Source organism: Synchytrium microbalum (genome assembly GCF_006535985.1).
Source record: "Synchytrium microbalum strain JEL517 chromosome Unknown SmJEL517_scf0009, whole genome shotgun sequence".
NCBI lineage: Eukaryota > Fungi > Chytridiomycota > Chytridiomycetes > Synchytriales > Synchytriaceae > Synchytrium > Synchytrium microbalum.
In genome coordinates this window covers 35,241-55,731 of record NW_022158358.1, presented here as the reverse complement: position 1 = coordinate 55,731, position 20,491 = coordinate 35,241, and the positions used below count along the sequence as shown (strand labels likewise).

Below are 20,491 nucleotides of genomic sequence, written 5' to 3'. Positions count from 1 at the left end.
GGAGTGATCCGTCGATCAACACAATCAAGGAGCATATCGACCGCATTCCTGGATTGCGGGAACACGTCGCACGTATTCCTGGAATAATTGCTCCGCTCTCTAAGCTATTTGGGTGAATCAACAGTCATTGGTCACTGCAAATTTTGATACCTATCTTTTGTATGCGTGTTTATATGGGTCTACTTGTAGTTACAGAATAACATATGTAAAACCTAGCTCTTTTCTTTCTGAGTTCTCGTTCGAGGCCGTAGCTTTATCTTAATCGATTCCCCATTACTCGTAGCGTGATTTAAATCCGTTTCTGTCATGAGACATCTAGCTATCACCACCAAATACCAAGTCTTGTGAGACAAGACGAACGACCACCAGCCATACGAATATGAAAGCAGGTATACACTATAAATTGCCCAAAAGATGTACATGCCGATGACCTACAAAAAATGATCATTGAACTTTAACTCTTCAATAACCGCTCTCCGTATGTTCACTCACCAGTTTGACATACCAACGATTACGAATCGGTCGACTTCGACGTGAATTGGCTCTACAATACAACAAGTCTGGATCCGTGCTGAAGCAGACCAGACACAGCATTAATGGGAAGAAAGTGAATGTCAGGTTAAAGAATGCGTATGCATATGTATCCGTGATCGACACAGAGCGGCCTGCAAAGGATCTCAGTCCGACGATAAAGAAGGCGCCCCAGCGCTCATATATGTTGACAGCATTCGGTATCAGCTCGCCAACAAACCACGGTCCAATGAGCATGTATAGATGGTTGTAGTACGTTGCGGACCTAGTGAAAGTAGCGTTAGCAACAGTCCACAGCTCGCAAAGTATTAGATACGTTACCACAATTGCTCATGTTGAGTGGATTCACACATTCTGAACCACAGTCCTTTCAGTAGCGACCTGAATCCAAAGAGCTGTGAATCTGTTGAATTCCCACGTATCAGAATGCCATCCTGAGCGATCAATGCAGACGATTGCTCTTGTCTCCAAGTCTCGTAACGACGAATGGCGACGAGCCTCCATACGAAATATTTTGGAGCCAGGATAGCGATAAGAAGAATAATGTAAACCAAAGAAAACAGGGTCCTAAACTGATGCAAGATACGGGGTCTCAGATTGAAACAGTTGCTCGAGTACAATTTGCCACAACTCACCACAACAGGAAATGGTGTCTGTAGTAAAAACGTTCCAGTCCAAGCATACGCCGTCCGTTGCCCATCTACTCTAAACATGTGTTTCGATGATGTACCGACTCTATTCTGCCCATCTACAGCAGTAGCTTCGATTCGATGCACTGCGTTGTCGTTAAAATCGTCTGGCTTCCAAGGACAAGTCCACAGAGGCAGATAATTGCTACCAACTTCTATAGCTTTCCCACTACTACTACATTTACACTCTATCTCCATAGTATCGTCAATAGTGACTGAAACCTGCTTGACATTCTCGCCATATGCAAGTATCCTTATATGTGTTGACGTCGAAATCCTATGCGACGGTTCTCGACCTGGAATGGCGAATCGTGAGTCTCGTGGATTCGTGATAACAAGTATGGGAGCCATGTCCACATAAATCTGCGCATCCACGAAAGAAACCAAGTCATGATCTACTGCGATTATACGAAAAAGATCATTATGTTTCATGTCTCCTAGTTCCAACTCCAAAAACCCAGCAGCGTGAAGCGTGTACATATCGGGAAACAGATCTGCTACGAATTTGTGTAGGTGGCCACACAAATAGATTGATGCTTCAGAAGCTAGAGTTGCGAACGTCCTTCCTGATGATGACAGACCACTCCATGTTGTTGAGGTTGGGTAATGCGATAGTATGAACGTATGGTTGCTGCTCCTATGATCGGATAACGATTGCTCTAAAAAGTCCAAATCAGAGCGCGTCAGAGTCCCGAAGAAATTAAACGGTCGAGCCGAACCATATGGGCTAAGGAAACCAGAAGATGAGGGACAACCTTAAAAGGGAACTACGAAATCAAAACACGTCCTACCAAGCGTCTAGAGCAATAAACTTATAGCGTCCGAAGTCTGTCGAGTAATCAAACAACCATCCTTCCGTCTTGACTACACCCCACGTATTGTACATGCTTGTCTCCGTATCTTCAACATTAAAGCAGTCATGATTCCCTCTCATGTCCCACCAAAAGTTTGGTGACGCGAGTATGTGGTTTTTGGCGAGAGTGTCGTGATACGATAACCACTCTTCACGATACTGCTCGGATCCAAGTAGATGCTGGTCCTTTGCATCCGTGAGATCACCAGTTACAACGACAAAAGCAGGAGCGATACGTGGAAGTATTACAGAAACGAATTGATTGAAGGTTGCAGTAGAGTGTGTTCGAAATTTCGAGAGGTGGAGGTCCGAGATCTAGGAGAGAACTGTGTGAATAACAGTATTTTATAGCCAAATTAAGCGACCTGGCGACGATCAACTGACGAACGCCGTAGAATTGACCGAAAAGAGTAACCTGCACAAACGTAAATAACTGATCAGCGCCCTCGTCCCAGGGAAGATCATTCTTCCATCGATTTGAGACCGTATCTGGCTTAATATCTGCACCTTTGGCATTGCCTGACACATCATATTCAGCCAAATGATAGAGTTTCCAAAATATCACAGATGTCAAGACCAGGGAGACAAAGGCCACTCGTAAATCATTTAATACAACAAAGATGCGACGCGGCACGTCATGGTGCATTGGGTACACCTAATGGAGATCCAACGTCGTCCGAAAATCGTGGACTAGCTCAAAACCGTTTGCACTTTGGCCTTGCCGCAAAGAATGGACACCAGTCGAGCACCAGGAGCCGTGACGACTATAACGAGGCCTGATGACACCGAGACTACTCCTTTACTTGGAGAGGTATGGCCCAGTCCTGCAACAAACCATTTCTTCCAGCGCTTTTTAGTGATAGCGGGTTTTGACCAGTCTGACAGCTAGAAAACTAGCACCAAACACACACCAGATTTGCTGACACACGTCGATTCAATAGCCCGCAGTCTACGAAGCTCCCAAACCGCCAATGTGGAGGAGGACAGTCTCAATAATCGCAGAGCTGCTGTTGCTGTTTGTAGTGGTGCTATCTTGGTTCTTTGCTTGGAACCATGGCATGTCTGTCTTCACATGGCATCCGAGTGCCATGAGCTCCTTTGTCTTTTTATCGGTATCGGCTGTTCTCGCATTGCAACAGGTATGTTGCAAATCGCTCAAGACGTGTTTCGGGCACAACGACCTTCATGCCATTGTCCGCAAGATTTGCATCGTCAAATTCACAACTCATTCTTCAGGCCACCTCGAACTTATCACGGAGGGACGCTTTCTCGGTTCACTGGAGGATGCAGATTCTGGCTCTCCTCAGTCTTATTGTGGGATTTTGCATCATCTTATATAACAAGATCCAGCACAAGGCAGACCACTTTACATCGCTACATGGACAGTTTGGCTTAACGACATTCGTGCTTGCCATATTGCAAGGCGCTTTTGGTCTATCGAGAAAGTCATGGGTTTGGGCTGCTGTAGGAATGCGGTATCAGCGAATCGTCGCCATGCATCGACTTGCTGGTAGGTCCACTACTTTTTTCCTCCAGAATCTGGTCTTGCTTAAATATTTTCATTAGGCTACTGCACAGTTTGGTGTGGTTTGACCACCATGTTTCTAGCTCTCGACTCTGACTGGGTCGTAATGTATTGGAAGCCACATGAGTTTATATTAGCAGCAAAGGCCTGCATAGTGGCTACAGGTCTCGTACTTCTTTTCCACGCTCAATGGTGGAGAGTGCTAAAGCTCGCATTGGAAAAGGAACCCTCTGCATAAAAGTAGGAGTATTGATTGATTTATTAAACGTTTTTTGGGACGTTTTCTTCACTAGTTGTAAATATAAACAGTTGCTCTTTAATACTCTGAAACCATTAGCGAATATTGGAAGTGCTTGAACTGTATGCTTCGTCCTGTTTCCTTCGGTTTCAGACTGACTAGAGAGGAACTTTCGCGTCACAAAAGATTGATTCTAGGATGACAACTAGTAGACATTTACACAATATTTGGCTTCATCGTCGCGCCTCCAGGATCCAGAATCTGTAGCAAGATCTCGTCTGGCATATCATCAAGAGTCTCCACTTCTTCGTCGTCCATAGTTCAAATCTGAGGTTTGGTAGTAGCAGGAGGAGGTAAGACTGCATACTGTTTGAGCTTCTTTGACGCGTCAAACGAAAGAGAATTGAACTGAACACTGAAGTCTCGCATTTTTGAGTTATAAGCGCGTACTGTATCGGAGAGCCGTCTCACAATTCCTGACTTTTCAATGCAAACGCTGTTGTCCAGTTTCATCAGGAGAAGCACTCGAAGAAAGCTAACTAGGCTCGCAGCATTTGGAATTCTATCTTCTGTACACGCTGAGAATCTCAGTACCGTTCCTGCTACTGCCAAAATGTCATCGACAACAACTACTGTTGGAACGCTTGAGATCAACAAGCTGCTAATTGGTCTATGGCAAGTCTCGTCCTCCTCGTGGGGCGCCGCTCCTCGTGAAGCCCGTGTCAGCTCGATGAAGGAGCACTTTGACGCTGGGTTCAAAACATTTGGTGAGAAACAGTGGAATGTATTTTTCTGCCGCATCTTTGACTGACCAGTCCACCACCAGACTTTGCGGACCATTATGGAGATGCCGAATTGATTTACGTATGTACCTTGCAGGTCCACCGATCCATTTTCTTAAATTGTGTTGTAACCTCGTTGCCAAACAGGCTGATTTTCGAAAGAGCTTGCCAGCAAACCAGAGGAATGAGTTATTGGGACTTACTAAATGGGTGCCTCGCGGTGGAAAAATGTCGAGATCTGTGGTTGAACCTGCCATCAAGCAGAGGCTGTCAAGGATGGGAGTCGAATCGTTGGATATGATCCAGGTAAAGAGTGGTTAATCAAAAGACTTACCGTTACGCTGAAACTTTCAACGATGGTAGTTCCATTGGTGGGACTACGCGGACAAGGAGTTTATAAGCGCCTTGAAGATTATGAAGGATTTGCAATCGGAAGGAATAATAAAAAACATCGCTCTCACGAATTTTGATTCTGTTCGGGTTGAGGAAATCATATCCGCTGGTAATACAGACCTTTTAGTCGCATTTCTGAATCGGCAACGCAACTGAAACTTCTTTACTCTTCAGGAATCCCAATTGTGTCAAACCAGGTCCAGTACTCATTGATCGACACAAGACCTGAAGTCAAGATGAAAGACGTTTGTCTCAAGCATAATGTCAAGCTACTGACATATGGAACTCTCGTATGTATTTTGCACTCGTTCGGTCATCTTTTGATCGTGCCAACGAAATTGCGCTTCTTTTATAGTGTGGAGGCTTCCTCGCAGACAAATGGTTAGGCAAACCAGAGCCAACTCGATCTACTCCAATGACGCCCTCCATGAACAAATATTTCCAAATGATTAATGCATGGGGTGGTTGGATTTTATTCCAGGAGCTCTTGTCGACATTAAAGAAAATTGGTGACAAGCATGGCGTGAGCATTGCTAATGTAGCAACTCGCTACGTGGTTGAGAAGCCGTATGTGGGGGGCGTGATAATTGGAGCTCGATTGGGTGTCTCCCAAAACATTCAAGATAATTTGAAGGTGTATTCTTTTACGCTGACGGAACAAGATTTGGCTGATATTGAGAGTGTTCAAAAAAAGTCAAAGAGGATACAGGTAAGCTTGCTGCGTGCGTGCCTTTGAATAAGTGCTTGAGCTGACTTTGAAGATTGACATTTTTTTGTGCCTTAGATGTTTTCAATAATTGGCGACTGTGGGGATGAATACAGGAATTAGGTTTATGTATCCTATCGAGAACTTGTTTGTTAATACATGGATCCTAATTGCCTGAACTTTAGCTGGTGTGTGGCTTACACTGGAGTTGGTGTGCAAGAAGTTGGTGTCAAAGAATTTTTACGCCATACACAACTTTCTGCGTTCACAAACAACAAAAAGCCTTAAAAGGGATCACAGGAACCTCGAAACAGTCGAAACAGTGCTTTCGAACCTTGTAGAAGATACGATCTCTGTGCTTTTCTGATAAATGAAAGACACTACAACCCGAAATCCAACGAGACAAACCGAAATGACCAGACACTCGAACACCATTACCAGACCTTGCTTTCTGGCCTCCATAATAGTCCTTTTCAACTTGGTGAAAGCACAGAATGGTACTATAGCTGGAGCTCCAATCGGTCAGGACGCTGCACACCCGTTTATTATTCCATTTTGTGGTGCTCCACCGGTGAATATCAGTCTTGCAAATGCTGCATTCTTACCACATAACTTTTCTGGTGAGTTTGCTGTTGCTGCTTTTGTACTGTTGCCAAATAGAAACCTGAAAACCCGACATAAAGTCGAAATTTCAAAATTTTCCAGAGCAAAGAAGGCTAACCTGACAAATCTTCGATTTCAGATCCGAATGGAATAGATAATTCGACAGATTTTCTCCTTGTGAATGTCACGAATCAGATTGACTTGACTGCATATGATAACGCACGTGGAATGTTGGTTTTAGATTATGAAATGCCTTCTGGAGCGAGTGGAAGTAAGTTCGACTAAAGATTGTTAGTCATTGCTTCTGTTTTTGGTTTTGTGATGTTACCACTTTGCACTCCAACAAAAAAAACCTCGTTGCTACGTGTTCTCACAAGTTTTACAACGCCCTTAGACCTCAATGCATCTGTCACTCATATGCTCTTCACAGCCAACTCGTCAATGCCATTCGACAGTACTCTCGTTGGTAGTTCCATTCAGATGCAGATGGCGTAAGTTCAAAGTGCCAATCCATGTGCTCGTTTGCCTGCATTTACAACCTCTTGGCTCACATGTTTTCTCTTCCTAAACTGAAGATTCACGGTAACAGCACAAACCTCAGCAAACGCGACATCAACGCCGCTATACACGGTGCTTGGATCACCTACTATCAGAACACCAATTGCTGATGGTGCTGTTAATGTGTCTAGAGCAGATGCTGGGAACTATCTTGTCTCCTTAGGATTGCTTATTATGCACAGTGCTGGTTTGGATGTGACGCAGATGATGTTCACTGGTGTGTCTTGCTGCACGTTTCTTGCGCCAGTCTTCTTTGTCGCCTCCACCCATCGTTGCTCACCTTCGTTTCACATCCCTTAAACAGATATGATATTGCAATGCCTTCCTCCAGCAAGCATGACAGATTTAATGCTACAAAATATTACTTACTTTGCTAATGAGACAGCTCATGGCGTATGGACGAAGGGAACGACAAGATGACGCAGCAACTCTGAGATTAAGCATCAGAACATATACCACAAACCAACTCATAAGCTAGAACATTTGTTTTTCGTTGAAAAATATTAAAATGTTACATTTTTTGATTCTTAATACAAAATTGCCCGATACAGTGAGTCCTTTACTACATGCTTTTGTTGTAGTTCAACACGCCACCTTTCAGAGAACATACATTTTCAAAATGCATGCCAATGAGGATTGACGATGCAGTTGATGATCGCATCCCGACCCGGCAGACACAGACAATCAAATCCCTTTTACGATTTTCGATCTCACTGATACGAGATGCGAGCTGCTTGACTGGGATGTTTATTGAGCCAGGTACGGCTGCTTCTTCTCCTACACGGTATAGCGTAATGTGAGTAAAACACTGCATTGGCAATTCGTAGAGCTTTTGTGCTGTTACCTGAAGACATGAATTCAGATGTTTCACGAACGTCAATGACGAGCGGTTTGTCACCTCCTGGCGCCGTAATCAAAGCTTTGAGCTCTTGCGGTGCGAGCTGCCTTACTGCCGCTAGTTGTGGGTACGTTGGCAGGTTGATTTGGTTGTCTTCCAGAGCAGAAGTGTTCATTTGAAGCGCTTCCATGATCTTGTCGGGAAGTGGGAGATTCTAAAAACGACAGAGGTTAGATGATTAGCTTTGCGAAGAAGAAGTTTTTTTTTGGTCTTCCAAGAAAATGAGAAGGAGTGCACGAAAGATTACTTACAAGATTGTTCATAATCTCCACAAACCTATTACAGACATGACATGTTCGTTCAGTCAGCCACAAAAGTTGCGGCAGCTACAAATAGATGGTACGTTTGATCTTACTGTTCACGCGTTTTTCCAGCACCTGCACGAGGATTGGTCTTCTTCTCAATACCAATAGTGGACTGAGTGTTGAATCTATAATCGTGTCCGGGGAAGAGAATAGTGTCGTCTGGCAAGGCAAAGAGTTTCATGATGGAATCGTATGCCTGAGAAGGGTCACCTCCCGCAAAATCCGTGCGACCGCAACCGCCAACGAATAGGGCGTCACCAGAGAAGACTTCAGAGCCAGTGTAGAGAGAGATACTATACGGCGAGATGGGGGTTGAGTCAGTACTCATATAAGTGCGGGGAAAACCCCCCACACATGCAAAACCGCATGAAATTTCGAGCTATGACAGATCTGTTTACCAGTCTTGAGTGTGTCCTATGAGAATAATTTGTAGAGTGAGTGAAAGAGTTTATGACAAATTAGCGAAAATATGAATAATGTGTAAGAGTGAGTGAAGTTGTTTGTCACAACGTAGTGAAACCCCAGCAAACAACCAACGGCGAAAAACAAACAATGCATCACAAGCATTACCAGGAGTAGCAATAACCTGCACGACCTCATCACCCAGCTTCAATTTATCACCATCAACAACATGAAGATCGATTCCAGGAGCAGGAGCATTCTGACTCATGGTGTATTTAGCACCAGTCAGAGTCTTGAGTTTGAAGCAAGCCGTGATATGATCAGCATGGGAGTGTGTGTCGACGACATAGTTGAGCTTGAGACCGTGGTAGGCCAAGAAGGAGAGAAGTAAAGGTGTAGATTCTTTTAATGGATCCAAGAGAAGAGCTTCTTTTGATTTGGGATCCCAGATGGCGTATGTTTTGCATTGTTTGCCGTTGAGTTCTAGAGATTTCAGGTTGGACATTGCGCGAGAATTCATGTAGAGAATTTCTATGGGCAAACAATGAAAAAGTTGACAGTGAGTCAATGGCTATACCGAGATGAGCAAAATTTGTACACGTAAGAATTGTGCAATGCAGAGTTGGGTTGATCAATTCAGCGAAACTTTGTGTCTGCGTTGTGCATTGCAGATAGATTGGACAAGATGTAAGAGATGAAAGCGCTGTTCAACTTACGATTCCTGATAGAAGTAGAGTATAGGACTAGTTGTGTAGATGTGGTTAGCTTTGGATCCTCTGTGCATTAGTATGTTAGCAGTCAGACTTACGTTTAGGAGCAGAAGTTGATGCGAGTCTGTGGAGTAGCATTTAATTATATCTGGACAAAGATGCAGTTCCTATTTATGAGAGAGGATTTTTAATTGCGGAAATGTTCGCGTTGTAAGAGAAAAATTCGCTCGCCACGAGTAGGTCGTAGTGAGTCAAAAAGTGAGGGACTTTCTGACAAAGACGTTCATTGGTCGGCCCCACATCAAGGAGAAGGAGAAGGAAAGGAAGCGACACATAACACTTGACAGACAGTCTGAGTAATCCAGATCCGTCCTTTACAACTCGCCACCACTCCACTTTTATAGCTTGACATCGCCTAGTAACAGAATGGACTTGATAAATCACGCTATAATGGGAGGTGTGTTCGCCTTCGTCCTAGTGAAAGGTCGAGTATTCGAACCGACCATCATACAGGCTCAATTCCAACTCAGAGGTATGCATTGAGCTTCAAGTCCTTCAATGCACCATTGAACATTTTGGACGCGGCTTTAAAAATGCAATGAAATGAACGCCAATACCCACTTCCAAAACTGCTCCAAACCATTTATATTAATCAGTTTCTCACATACTTGGTACAATCTAGACTTTACAATGATGAGTTTTATGCTCTCAGCCATCTCTGCCTCCCAGATCTCGAATGTCTTGCTCTACAATCTGATCCCCTCGATGCGACCTGCTTTAACGGATTCAAGGCAAGGACGGAAACGAGGATGGAGGGCTGCTCTTCTTGGTGGTAGTGTCCTAGGCATTGGAATGGGATATGCAGGCAGTTGTAAGCAAGATCAGAGGAATCTTCGACGATTCAAACTGATTCTTGGTTCATTGATAGGCCCAGGAACAATGATTCCGCAAATCGGATCTGGAGCAGCGGGAGGCCCAGCAGTGTTGTTAGGTGGAATAGCAGGTTCGCTCATATACGGGATGATCGAAGACACCATCAAACCATGGACTATCTCTGCACCTGCTCCCAAATCTGATCCTATAATGGAAAATTATCCCAAATATGCCATCCCATCTTCCATAATATTCGGCACATTCTCGTATCTCGCGTATACATATCTACCACATTCGCCGTTGGGACAGGGTGCTTGGCTGCCTTATGTTGCAGGTGAGGTTTGGAGCTTGAAAGCATCACTTGTATCGTGGATCTATCAAGGAATCAACGTTTACCTGTAGGTTTCGGTCTGGGATTGGCACAAATTCCATCATGGCTGCTAAGTCACGAATCCCTGGGAGCATCGACTGTAACCGTCGCCCTTGCCTCACTAGTAACTCCTCTATTCCCACACTCGATACTGCCTGAAAAGTGTCAACCACGTATGTGGCTAACTAAATGTGTGCCAAAATTATCATGGCTAGTGGGTGCTCTAATCAGCGCTTCATTGACTGTAAATATGAGCCATATGACTGTAATTGGCATCAATAACCCCGTAGTAGCATTCACAGGTGGTGTGGCGGTACTACTTGGCGCGAGGATCGCTGCAGGTTGTACTTCAGGCCACGGTGTTAGTGGTGAGTGTGGTTTCCGTCGGGTTGTCGCGCTCACTATACTCATCACCTCTCATAATCCAGGAATGGCGTTCTTGCAACCGAGCTCTCTACTAGTAGTTTGCAGTATATTTGGAGCTGGGATTCTTGCTAGCTTTGCCATGCAATTGATGTCTGTGGTAGCCTGAGAAGCCAATATTGAGAATGTTGAAAGATTTAGAACCTCAACTAAAGTAACGACTATAATAGAAAGATTTGTCCCTTGTCTCAAAAAGATTTTCGTTTCGTGTGATTTAGATGGTTTCAATTTTCATCACGGTTTGAGAACAAGGCTTTCATACGCTTTGATGGAGCTCAAGTCACGGAGGATAGTGACAAGATTTCTTAGACTATCAGTGGATGTCTTGTTGATTGTCTTTCGCCATTTGCGTCAACTTTACAGACAGTGAAAGAAAAACACGTGAATCGGAGTTAGACGCCATATGAAGACGTGGATTCTTGCTGATTGCCGCGTTGAATGCTCTATGACTTGGTACATTGGTAGGGCTTGATTTGAGGGGGTTGTGCTTACCAAAATAGTGATTTGTATTTTAACTCGCTCAACTGAAACTTTTCCTTCCAGAAAAATGAAATTTGAAATTCACGACACAAAACCAAGCAAGAGCACCGTTCGACACCTTGCAAAACAAGAGGAATCTTAAAAGGCTTCAAAACTAACCTGTTTCTTCAGTCGACTCATATACAAAGCTAGTGAGTTTCCTGTTGGCGGTGTGCAAGTGCCATTTGGTAACTTTGAAATCTCATCCAGCCTTCACCATAGTGTGCTACAAAGTAACCTGTTCGACTTGTGGAAAGCCCACATGGGCCGGCTGGTAAATCGTTGACACCTTGTTCTCTTAGCCTCTTTGCTTTTGTTAAGCATCATTTGGGAATTCAACATCAACCAACACAATCTTTTTCGATTTAGTGGCAAACATATCGAAAGTGCATTAAAGGATGTACCTGCTGAAGAACGCTGCAAGTGTCCTAAATGATATGTGGGCTGAATACTATGCTTCGACACATAGATATATGCTGATCGCCCTATGCTTAAGTCTATCACTACTTGTTTATTGCTCAAACACACACAACCACATATTCAGACACAAAAAAAAACACATAAATTCATTGAAATCATTAACTCGGTGTGCAAGTTTGATATGGTTTACTGTTGTTGGTGGTTATCAACGGCCCTTCGAGATGAACATATTCGTCAAAGCGTGTTTTCGTGAGCAGTCCTCACAGCTCGAGTTGAAAAAGCTGGAAGGACTGGATTCTCTACTATGTTTCACATCGAGATCACGTCCGCCGACTCTGCAAATTCTCTCACCTCCAAAAAGACCTCAAATCCACCCACAAATTCGAGTTTTTGACCTTTTACGACAGTCAAAGGTGAGCCAAGGCATACCATAGAAGGATGTCGGCGCTACCGGATGCTCCTATTGTGGCGCTATCAATTACTGCTTACATCGGATACCATGCATTCTTACTGTTTAATGTCTTTACGAAACCTGAATTGACAGTCATTGGAATCACGCGGTGAGTTTAATACCACGCCAAACTTACATAATTATCTTGTTCTTTGTGGTCTTGGAATGAGATCCCTTCTGTTTTCAAAAAGTCAAACTTGATCACATCAAATTCCAAATATTGATACTTCAGCATCGTTCAAATAGGAAGGCCAGAGCAAACTGGATTGCCGGAATCATGTCTAAACAGGACGGAAGCCTCGGCGTGCTAGCAATTCAGACCTTACGCAACTACTTGATGATATCCTCAGCGGTAATAAGAAGCTCATACTTGGTGTTGGTCAACAAGTAGTGAAGACACCAGACTTATCTTCCACTCCCTCCACTTGTCGTAAAGACAACGAACTTATCTTCCTTCCTCTCCTCTTGAAACGCTTTAGATGGGATCTGTAGCAATAACATTGAGTGTAGCAATCATGGCAGTCGTAGGCTCCCTATCTGGCAAATCATCAGAAGGAACTATGACCTTCCTGTCCGGTTTCAGTGACGTGTTCAAAATCAACATTGCCATTCTAATTGCCACCTTTGTCTGTGCCTTTGTATGCTTTTTGGAATCTATGCGGTATATGAATCACACGGGATTTATTATTACGACTGTCCCTCCGAAACAACCTGGCTCTGAGAGGTCGTTGGTGAGGCCGGACAAGGCAAAGGCTATGGTGCTGCTGGCTACGAGGATGGTTAATCGGGGTGCTTTGTTTCATACTGTAATTTTTTTCCACTTGTATATGTGAATAGGTGAATTCTCTTCTGATTAACATTCTCGTCACGATTAGTTTGGAATCCGTTTCTTACTGTACGCCTTCCCAGTACTCAGCTGGTTGTTCTCTCCGTGGGCCTTACTAGTCACAACAGTCCTCTTACTCGTCATGTGCTACGTCCTAGACGAAGAAAACGCTGAAGGATTTGGTGGTCGCAAGGCATCAGAAATTAGGCTGCTCCAACGTCGATTGGGAGAATCTCAAGATGAGGAGATGGAGATAAATCCACTATCAACAGAATCAAGACCTACCCGTTTAGATGCCAATGTGGGGAAGGAGATGGCTGAATCGGACTTGGGTACTAGGGTGAACAATTGAATAAATCGCAGCCATTGTTTCTTGCGCACACACTGCTTTGTTTCTCAATTTTGTAACCAATGTTTATAAGATCAGTAAATTCATAATCATCATGTGTTTTGTATGTAGCAAAGAGTGTCTGTTGCAGAAATTCGGCAAATGCAACGACGGCTGCGAGAGCTCTCTAGACGATGAGATTGAGATAAATCCACCATCAACATCGGCAAGGCCTACAAGGCTATCATCCAAGCCGGTGCAGGAGATGGCTGAATTGTTGTTTAACACGCTGCTTTGTGTATCTAATTCGTCGCACACATATAATCATGATCATAGCATTGTTTGTACGGTTCTAAATACGTATGGTTGGTTGATTCGTTTACGTTGTTGTGTTTGACGCGATCGAGCAAAGCCAATGAACCTCACAGGCGCTTCGCAAAAAAACGCGAACTTGCACTGCACCAAAAGCAACAATGACCAGCGACGTAAACGGCAGAGATCCATCATACCTTACCGATCTAGTGGTAGCTCCATCCTGTTTGTTGATGTACGTTGTCTATCATCTCTTGCTTGCGAGACGAGTGTACCGAAAACCAGAAACAACAGTCATTGGTATTACAAGGTAAATCAACATATGACTTTAGATTACTTTCCATTTAAGCTATAGTGACCCTTACACTAAAGTGCTTTTGCAAAAATAGGCGTGCTCGTCGAGACTGGGTGTACGGAATCGCAAGTGACCAAAACTATGCAATCATTGCTGTGCAGACTCTCAGGAACTGGCTTATGGCTGCTTCAATGGTACGTAAGATTCATTTCCAGTTACTTATTCTAGCTTCTTGTCCCACTCGCTCTCTCTTCTATGATACCACAAACGTGATTTTGTTTTAACTATTTCGTACAGCTAGGAAGTGTCGCTATATCATTGAGTGTTGGTATCATGGCGCTCGTAGCAACGCTATCAAGGACCAGAGAAGATGGTGAAATTGCATTTCTGTCTGGTTGGGGCTGGTTATTCAGGATGAAGATCGGTGTGTTTTGTACTTCTCGATCGCTCTTCCAAACTTTCAAATTCTAACTCTTCTTCATCACTACGTCACATATATTAGCATGCCTCATCACATGTTTCATTGGTGCATTCATATCCTTTTTGGAAGTAATGCGATACTTGAAACACTTGACATTCTTTATCACGACTATTGCACCACGGGACTGTAATCGGAAAGTCAAGGAACGGATTGCCAGCAATGTGCATATTGCTGCCTCTATGATCAATAGGGCTGCACTTTGTCATACAATTGGTTTGAGGGTGCTCTTGTTTTCGTTTCCAGTGTTGGTTTGGTTGTTTACTGTTTGGTTGGTAAGTCACCTTCGCTGCTTTGCATGCTGCTTTGGGGGTGTTGTGGTTGTTTGTTTGTTGGAGAGATAAAACGTGATGCACCAAAACACTCAACGATCTCTACTCATACCTCTTAGATGCCCGTATTTACACTCCTCTTGCTATTGGTCTTCCAGTGCAGAGACGACGAAAGCGAAGAGTATGGCGGGATGACTGCGTCGGCCTTCGCACGAGACGTCGAACAACAATCACAAGATGAAGAAGTTGAGCCTTTACTATTAGCACATGAGCCTTGATACTAAGTATATTATTCAAGTTGTACATTACTAGAACTGATTTGCAAGCAAGAAGCGATGCATATGTTTTTTCATAAAAGATCTACACGTTGGAAGACAGATATGTTTCCTAGCAGGGGCCAAAGGACACGAATCCTGTCTGGGGTTTCTATGATTACATTACATGGGATTCGTTGAGGTGAGCGGTGATGTTCCTGCGCGACAAGTGCTAGACCGTTATAACACACTGGAGTATCACGGAATTCAGGTACGGAAGAGAGTTGATGAGTGTGTCCGTCACCGACTAGAGGTCCGATTTCAGAGTATGGCACACTCAAATCGGCCATCCATGTTCGTTTCGAGCGTGGCACGTTCGTGTCTGGCACAAGCAAAAAAAATTCGTTGGTTAGCAAAACTGCTCTATGATGACATCTCCAGCATCGTGAAGGGCTGACGTACCTCCTGTGATCTTTCGAGCTTCGAGAAACACCCGATCGTGGTCCGGACGACCATCAGCAGCCATTGACGGCACGATAGTAAACGAGATCAATATCAACTCAATACCATGCCCTCCATATGTTCCAGCAAAAACACCTTGATTAGGCTTTATATTTAGCTCTTTATACGATTCATGGTTTAATATAACATCATCGACAGGTTGAAGGTTTGGTATTTCGATTTTACTGTATACTGGACTGTAGGTTGATTTGGTTGGGTTTCGAAGACTCCCTGACCGACCATATGAATATGTGTGGCAGTCATTCGTGAGACACTGCATCATCAAAAATTCAGGAGATATGAAATCCAGGCCTCGTTTCAGCGGATATCCGTCACCCCTTGAGACCTCCATATCGTGAGTCTTACTATCATTTTCACCCCATAATCCGCCACCTGTTATTGGATACGACAAGCGCTCTCGCATTGTCAGATGAGTGTTGTCCCAACATGCTATCAGCCAGAATAAATTTTCTGAAGCTACCCCACATCGACTACACTGACTTTTATATGTTATCAATCCATTAGCGGTGGATTCCAGCTCGATTTCGAACTCCTTTTCGTATGTGAGACGAGGTACTAGTTTGGCCATGTTGTATCGTGGGTCAATTGACAATTCGGTGTCTTGCTCTGTTGACGAAAAGTTGGTTTCAGCAGCTGAATATGCAAAACCTCTTGCATAAAAGTGCGCCTCTTACCATTCCGCGGTAAATCATTCTCGCAAGATACTGAAGCTCCAATAATTGTATTTGGTTTGTCAAGCGGCCCGACTCTCAATATCTAATAAGCGATTTTCGTGACACTGTTGAGTCAAATGGCAACACAGACAAAAGCTTCAACAAATACCTTTGTGCCATGGTTTGGAAAATCGCGCTGATACAATCCAAAGCTTGAACCAAATGGAGCGATGACAGCTGTATAAAGTTGCTTGTAGCACGATATAATAGGCATTCCAGCTCTCAGATTAGCAGTCAATTCACTGCCCAGTTCTGCTTCACACCATGGGAGCCACAACGTATCATCTGAAGTTGTGTTTTGGAAACCTCGACAAGTTTCACCAACACGTAACACTTCTTGCGGACGAAGATATGTGAATATGTTGAGGAGAAGCTCTACGGCCAGACTGGTGATGGCGACTGGTCCTTCTTCTGTATGGCTTACTGAGGGAGCTTTTCGAGCGATTGTGAAGATGTTGATATCGGGCACAATCCATTCAGGATCTAAATATGAGGTATCCACGATGCTATATTCAAAGTTTGATTTTTCTAATTCGTCAAAGAAGAGCTTGTCGGTGATATTGGATCTTGTTTGATGCGCCAGAATGATTCTGGTGTTTGGATTCGAGTATTTCGATAAAGCTGATACGAGAGGTACCACCAATGATGGTACCCAAACAACATCGCTAGCCAGTATCACGTCATATTCTGCAGACTCGCTATTGTTAGGGAAAAGCACAAGTAAAGTCAACAAAAGGGAAAAAGGACAACTAAAGCTAACAACAACGATGAAACTTCGAGATTGACCAACGATACCTCGGCAAATTGGTCCAGTCCAGAGTCATAACTTCCACTTCTGTACTATTTGCAGGACGACGACCAGACACAGGAGTAAGTCCATTCAGCTCGACTGCCTTCAATAAGTTCAAGCTATCTTGCGCAACATCCGACAATGTGACGTTCGCTCCAAGTATGGCTGCACTGATACCAACGACCCCACGTCCTGCCCCTAGTTCCAAGACACGGCAGCCAGATACGTTATATAGCGATGTTGGATCCGTCATGAATCCTGTGGAAGCAGCTTTTGACGCCTGAAGTATTGCGTGCTTCTCCAGGAATTTGGCCATGACAATTGCACCAGCCCAGCACGAATAGCAGGTCGCTACTTCATGAGATAAGCCTGACGTGTCTACCGTCTCTGAATCTGCTGGCTCGGTGAGAATGGTGTGGGTCGATCCGATGTTCAATCTGTTTTCGCTGGATCCATCGTCCTTGAAGTTAATCACAAAGGGAGGACCTGTTAACAGCAGCATCTGCTAATGTAAGCAGGTACAGATATAACAAAGCAATGAGCGATCGATCGTGAAATACTGCTGCGAATGCAAATTCCACTTTAAATTGCAAAAGCTCAAAACACGACCAGACTGACTTACAGGAGTTCAGCTGGCGTCTTATTCAAGATTCTTATATTTGTCCCGCCTTTCTCGTCTTCCTTTTATTAGACTAGCTCCAGTCTTGCCTAAAAGTCACAGAATCGCTATTGCACGTAACAAAATGGTGTCAACGAGAAAGAGAAGACACATCGAGGTGGAAGTCGACGTAATTCCAGCTGCTTTAGTACCTTCTCTATCGGTACCTGCAACACCAAGCTCGCAAGAGATGCCTGCAACACCAAAGAAGGCCAAGACATCAACCCCAAAGAAACGAACTCCTATAAAGACACCCGTAAAGAGGAATCCTCCTGATGTAAGGAAAGGTATTTGATCTGATTCTGTTTCAAGAGCTCGAAGCCATCATCATCGTTCAGCTCGTTCTGAACCTGACGACCATTCGTCTATTTGCTAGAACTGGAAGGAAATCTACGACTTAATCAAGGTATTTAGAGACGCAAATCCAGCTGTAGTTGATACTATGGGCTGTGAACGTCTGGGTGATGACACCCAGTCCGAAAAGGTATGTGTCTTGAAATCGCACAAACTAGAATATTGTCTGAGCCTCCAATCTCACCTTTGCCCATAGGTCTTTCGTTTCCAGACTCTAATCGCATTAATGCTATCGTCGCAAACCAAGGATGAAACAACCGCAGCAGCCATGGCCAACCTAAAATCTCATCAACCGGGCGGTTTAACGGTCGAAACTGTGCTAGCAATGGACGACAGACAACTGGACGGATACATCTGCAAAGTGGGATTCCACAATCGCAAAACCATTTATATAAAGCAAGCTGCTCAAATAATACAGGATGACTATGACGGCGACATACCGCCAACCGTCGAGAAACTGATGGAATTACCAGGTGTCGGGCCAAAGATGGCTTATTTGTGTATGCAGTGCGCATGGAATAAGAATGATGGTGTTGGAGTTGATACTCATGTTCATCGTATCAGTAATCGCTTGGGCTGGGTGAAAACTGCTGAGAAGGATCCAGAATACACGCGTCTGGTAAGAGTTACGAGTCTTTCCAAAAGAGCTTTAAGTAAAACTGTCGCCTCTTTTTTGTATATTCAGGAACTAGAATCGTGGTTGCCTTCTGACTATTGGGCTCAACTCAATCCTCTATTGGTTGGTTTTGGGCAGACATTATGTCGACCTATTGGTCCCAAATGTACAGAGTGTCCTGCCAAAGACCTTTGTCCAAAAGTCGGAACAAAGCCTCGTACCCCAAAGAAGTGAGCTGCTGTACATCATTAACGATATGTAAAATAATACAAGTCCTTTGCTCTTTCGCTCCTGTTCGTCAAGCCTTGATTGAAACCTGTGAAGTTTCAACACTGCCAAAAACACAGGGCTGCAACTTGACTCATGATTTGGCTTCATCGTCTTGGCTGGAGAAGCTTTCACCTGCATCAAGTCCTCATCTGGCAGATCCAATATGGTTGCCAGTGTTTCAATTGGAGGAATGTGTTTGAGCGTGTGGCGGTATTTGGAACTTTGCAAATGCGAGATTGGATCGAACAAGACATTTGCGGACTGCATCAATGGGCGTTTCGACTCGTCACTACGCACTCAACTCGATAGATGCTAAGCCACGGTGGGAACGAAAGTATCTGCGGCGAAAACTCAAAGGACAAAGCTCCAAACACTAAGCCAAGTACCAATTCACAGCTATATGTATATATTGAAACACAATCTGAACGCTAAATAATAACTGGATCAATGCGATGACAACACCTACTTCCCTTACGGAAACAATTCGAGCTAGTTACAAATCTGGACAAGACGACGAAAGTTTTCATACGCTTTGAGATTGTCGTCTAAGATATCTTCCCATCCAAGACATACTGGCACGTCTCCGTTTCGTGGCTCAAACTTCACCCTGAGATCTCGACAATTTTGCTGCTTGATTTCGTCGGCCAGTTCCTGAGCAGATATAGCTATAGACACCCCACTCAATCCTCAGTCGAATCAAATGGGGGCTTGGAATCATAACCACATGACGAATCGCTCCTTCTACAAAAGCGAAAAAGGTTTTGGTCAAAAGGGTCACATATGGTTTCTTTTTTCAATGAAATATTCAGATAATGATCACAATTTTACTACCTTCAAAGAATTCATCATACATAAAGAAGGATTCCAGACTTGTGCAATGTGACAAGGCACTGAAATCAAAGTCATCGTCAATCTCTGCTTCGAGATGAAGATTTTTCAAGTGCCTCCTCCATGAGACTTCAGCCAATTGGAACAGCCAGAAGAAGGTATGGCTCGGCATGACAAAGTCAAAACTTCAAGTGCAGGGAATGCAGAAAAGCCAATACTGGGCGAGCTAGCATATCACTGAATTCCATGGACTTCAAGGTTGGACTGGCGTTCATGACAATGTCTGTGCAGTGACGAGCGTCATGCCAGTGCAATGAATACGAAAGTCCAACTATTAAGATTTTGTTTTCAGTTACAGGCGTTTCTTTTTCCATTTGCTTGATCACGAGCGATACCCCCAAAATCTTGTCGAAGCACCAAAGGTTCCAATGTCACTAGTTTGAGCGAGAGGTCCTTCAGCCGCTCCAACCTAGACAGCCAATTCTGAGATGTACTCATAACAGTCCAGACACATAGATCCAGAGTTTCCAGAGATGCAGCTGACTTTTCCAATACTCTGTTGACAATGAGCCTGGTATACCCAAGCCTCCACTCCGAGAGCATCGAGAAGAGTTCACAGGGAGGCAGCTCTGCATATAAATCCAGCTCGGTAACACCTGTTCTACATATGGGATTCTCAAATCTACATTCTTGCATACTATGACGTCACGGGGAGGCTGGGGATGA

At 44.0% G+C, this 20,491-nt stretch overlaps 6 protein-coding genes across 6 annotated transcripts; 4 read left to right on the top strand and 2 right to left on the bottom strand.

Moving 5' to 3' along the window:
* Positions 1–212: 212 nt before the first annotated feature.
* SmJEL517_g02213 (uncharacterized protein) lies at positions 213–2,719 on the bottom strand (the record flags this gene model as incomplete). Its single annotated transcript, XM_031168141.1, has 6 exons — positions 213–431; positions 493–796; positions 881–1,098; positions 1,167–1,947; positions 2,012–2,388; positions 2,462–2,719. The coding sequence occupies 6 exons, from the start codon at positions 2,717–2,719 to the stop codon at positions 213–215; spliced, it is 2,157 nt and encodes a 718-aa protein (XP_031025824.1).
* Positions 2,720–2,803: 84 nt separating this feature from the next.
* SmJEL517_g02212 (uncharacterized protein) lies at positions 2,804–3,836 on the top strand (the record flags this gene model as incomplete). Its single annotated transcript, XM_031168140.1, has 4 exons — positions 2,804–2,884; positions 3,015–3,212; positions 3,310–3,583; positions 3,682–3,836. The coding sequence occupies 4 exons, from the start codon at positions 2,804–2,806 to the stop codon at positions 3,834–3,836; spliced, it is 708 nt and encodes a 235-aa protein (XP_031025795.1).
* A 3,604-nt stretch (positions 3,837–7,440) lies between these two features.
* On the bottom strand, positions 7,441–9,331 carry SmJEL517_g02211 (uncharacterized protein; the record flags this gene model as incomplete). Its single annotated transcript, XM_031168139.1, has 8 exons — positions 7,441–7,655; positions 7,723–7,930; positions 8,028–8,052; positions 8,132–8,374; positions 8,480–8,495; positions 8,652–9,014; positions 9,200–9,226; positions 9,292–9,331. The coding sequence occupies 8 exons, from the start codon at positions 9,329–9,331 to the stop codon at positions 7,441–7,443; spliced, it is 1,137 nt and encodes a 378-aa protein (XP_031025794.1).
* A 2,905-nt stretch (positions 9,332–12,236) lies between these two features.
* SmJEL517_g02210 (uncharacterized protein) lies at positions 12,237–13,505 on the top strand (the record flags this gene model as incomplete). Its single annotated transcript, XM_031168138.1, has 5 exons — positions 12,237–12,358; positions 12,496–12,601; positions 12,729–13,055; positions 13,125–13,415; positions 13,503–13,505. The coding sequence occupies 5 exons, from the start codon at positions 12,237–12,239 to the stop codon at positions 13,503–13,505; spliced, it is 849 nt and encodes a 282-aa protein (XP_031025793.1).
* A 371-nt stretch (positions 13,506–13,876) lies between these two features.
* On the top strand, positions 13,877–15,038 carry SmJEL517_g02209 (uncharacterized protein; the record flags this gene model as incomplete). The annotated part of the gene is made up of 5 exons (XM_031168137.1): positions 13,877–14,025; positions 14,105–14,204; positions 14,308–14,434; positions 14,513–14,763; positions 14,880–15,038. The coding sequence occupies 5 exons, from the start codon at positions 13,877–13,879 to the stop codon at positions 15,036–15,038; spliced, it is 786 nt and encodes a 261-aa protein (XP_031025878.1).
* Positions 15,039–17,782: 2,744 nt separating this feature from the next.
* Positions 17,783–18,901, top strand: SmJEL517_g02208 (uncharacterized protein; the record flags this gene model as incomplete). Its single annotated transcript, XM_031168136.1, has 4 exons — positions 17,783–17,974; positions 18,074–18,181; positions 18,248–18,670; positions 18,737–18,901. The coding sequence occupies 4 exons, from the start codon at positions 17,783–17,785 to the stop codon at positions 18,899–18,901; spliced, it is 888 nt and encodes a 295-aa protein (XP_031025879.1).
* Positions 18,902–20,491: the final 1,590 nt, after the last annotated feature.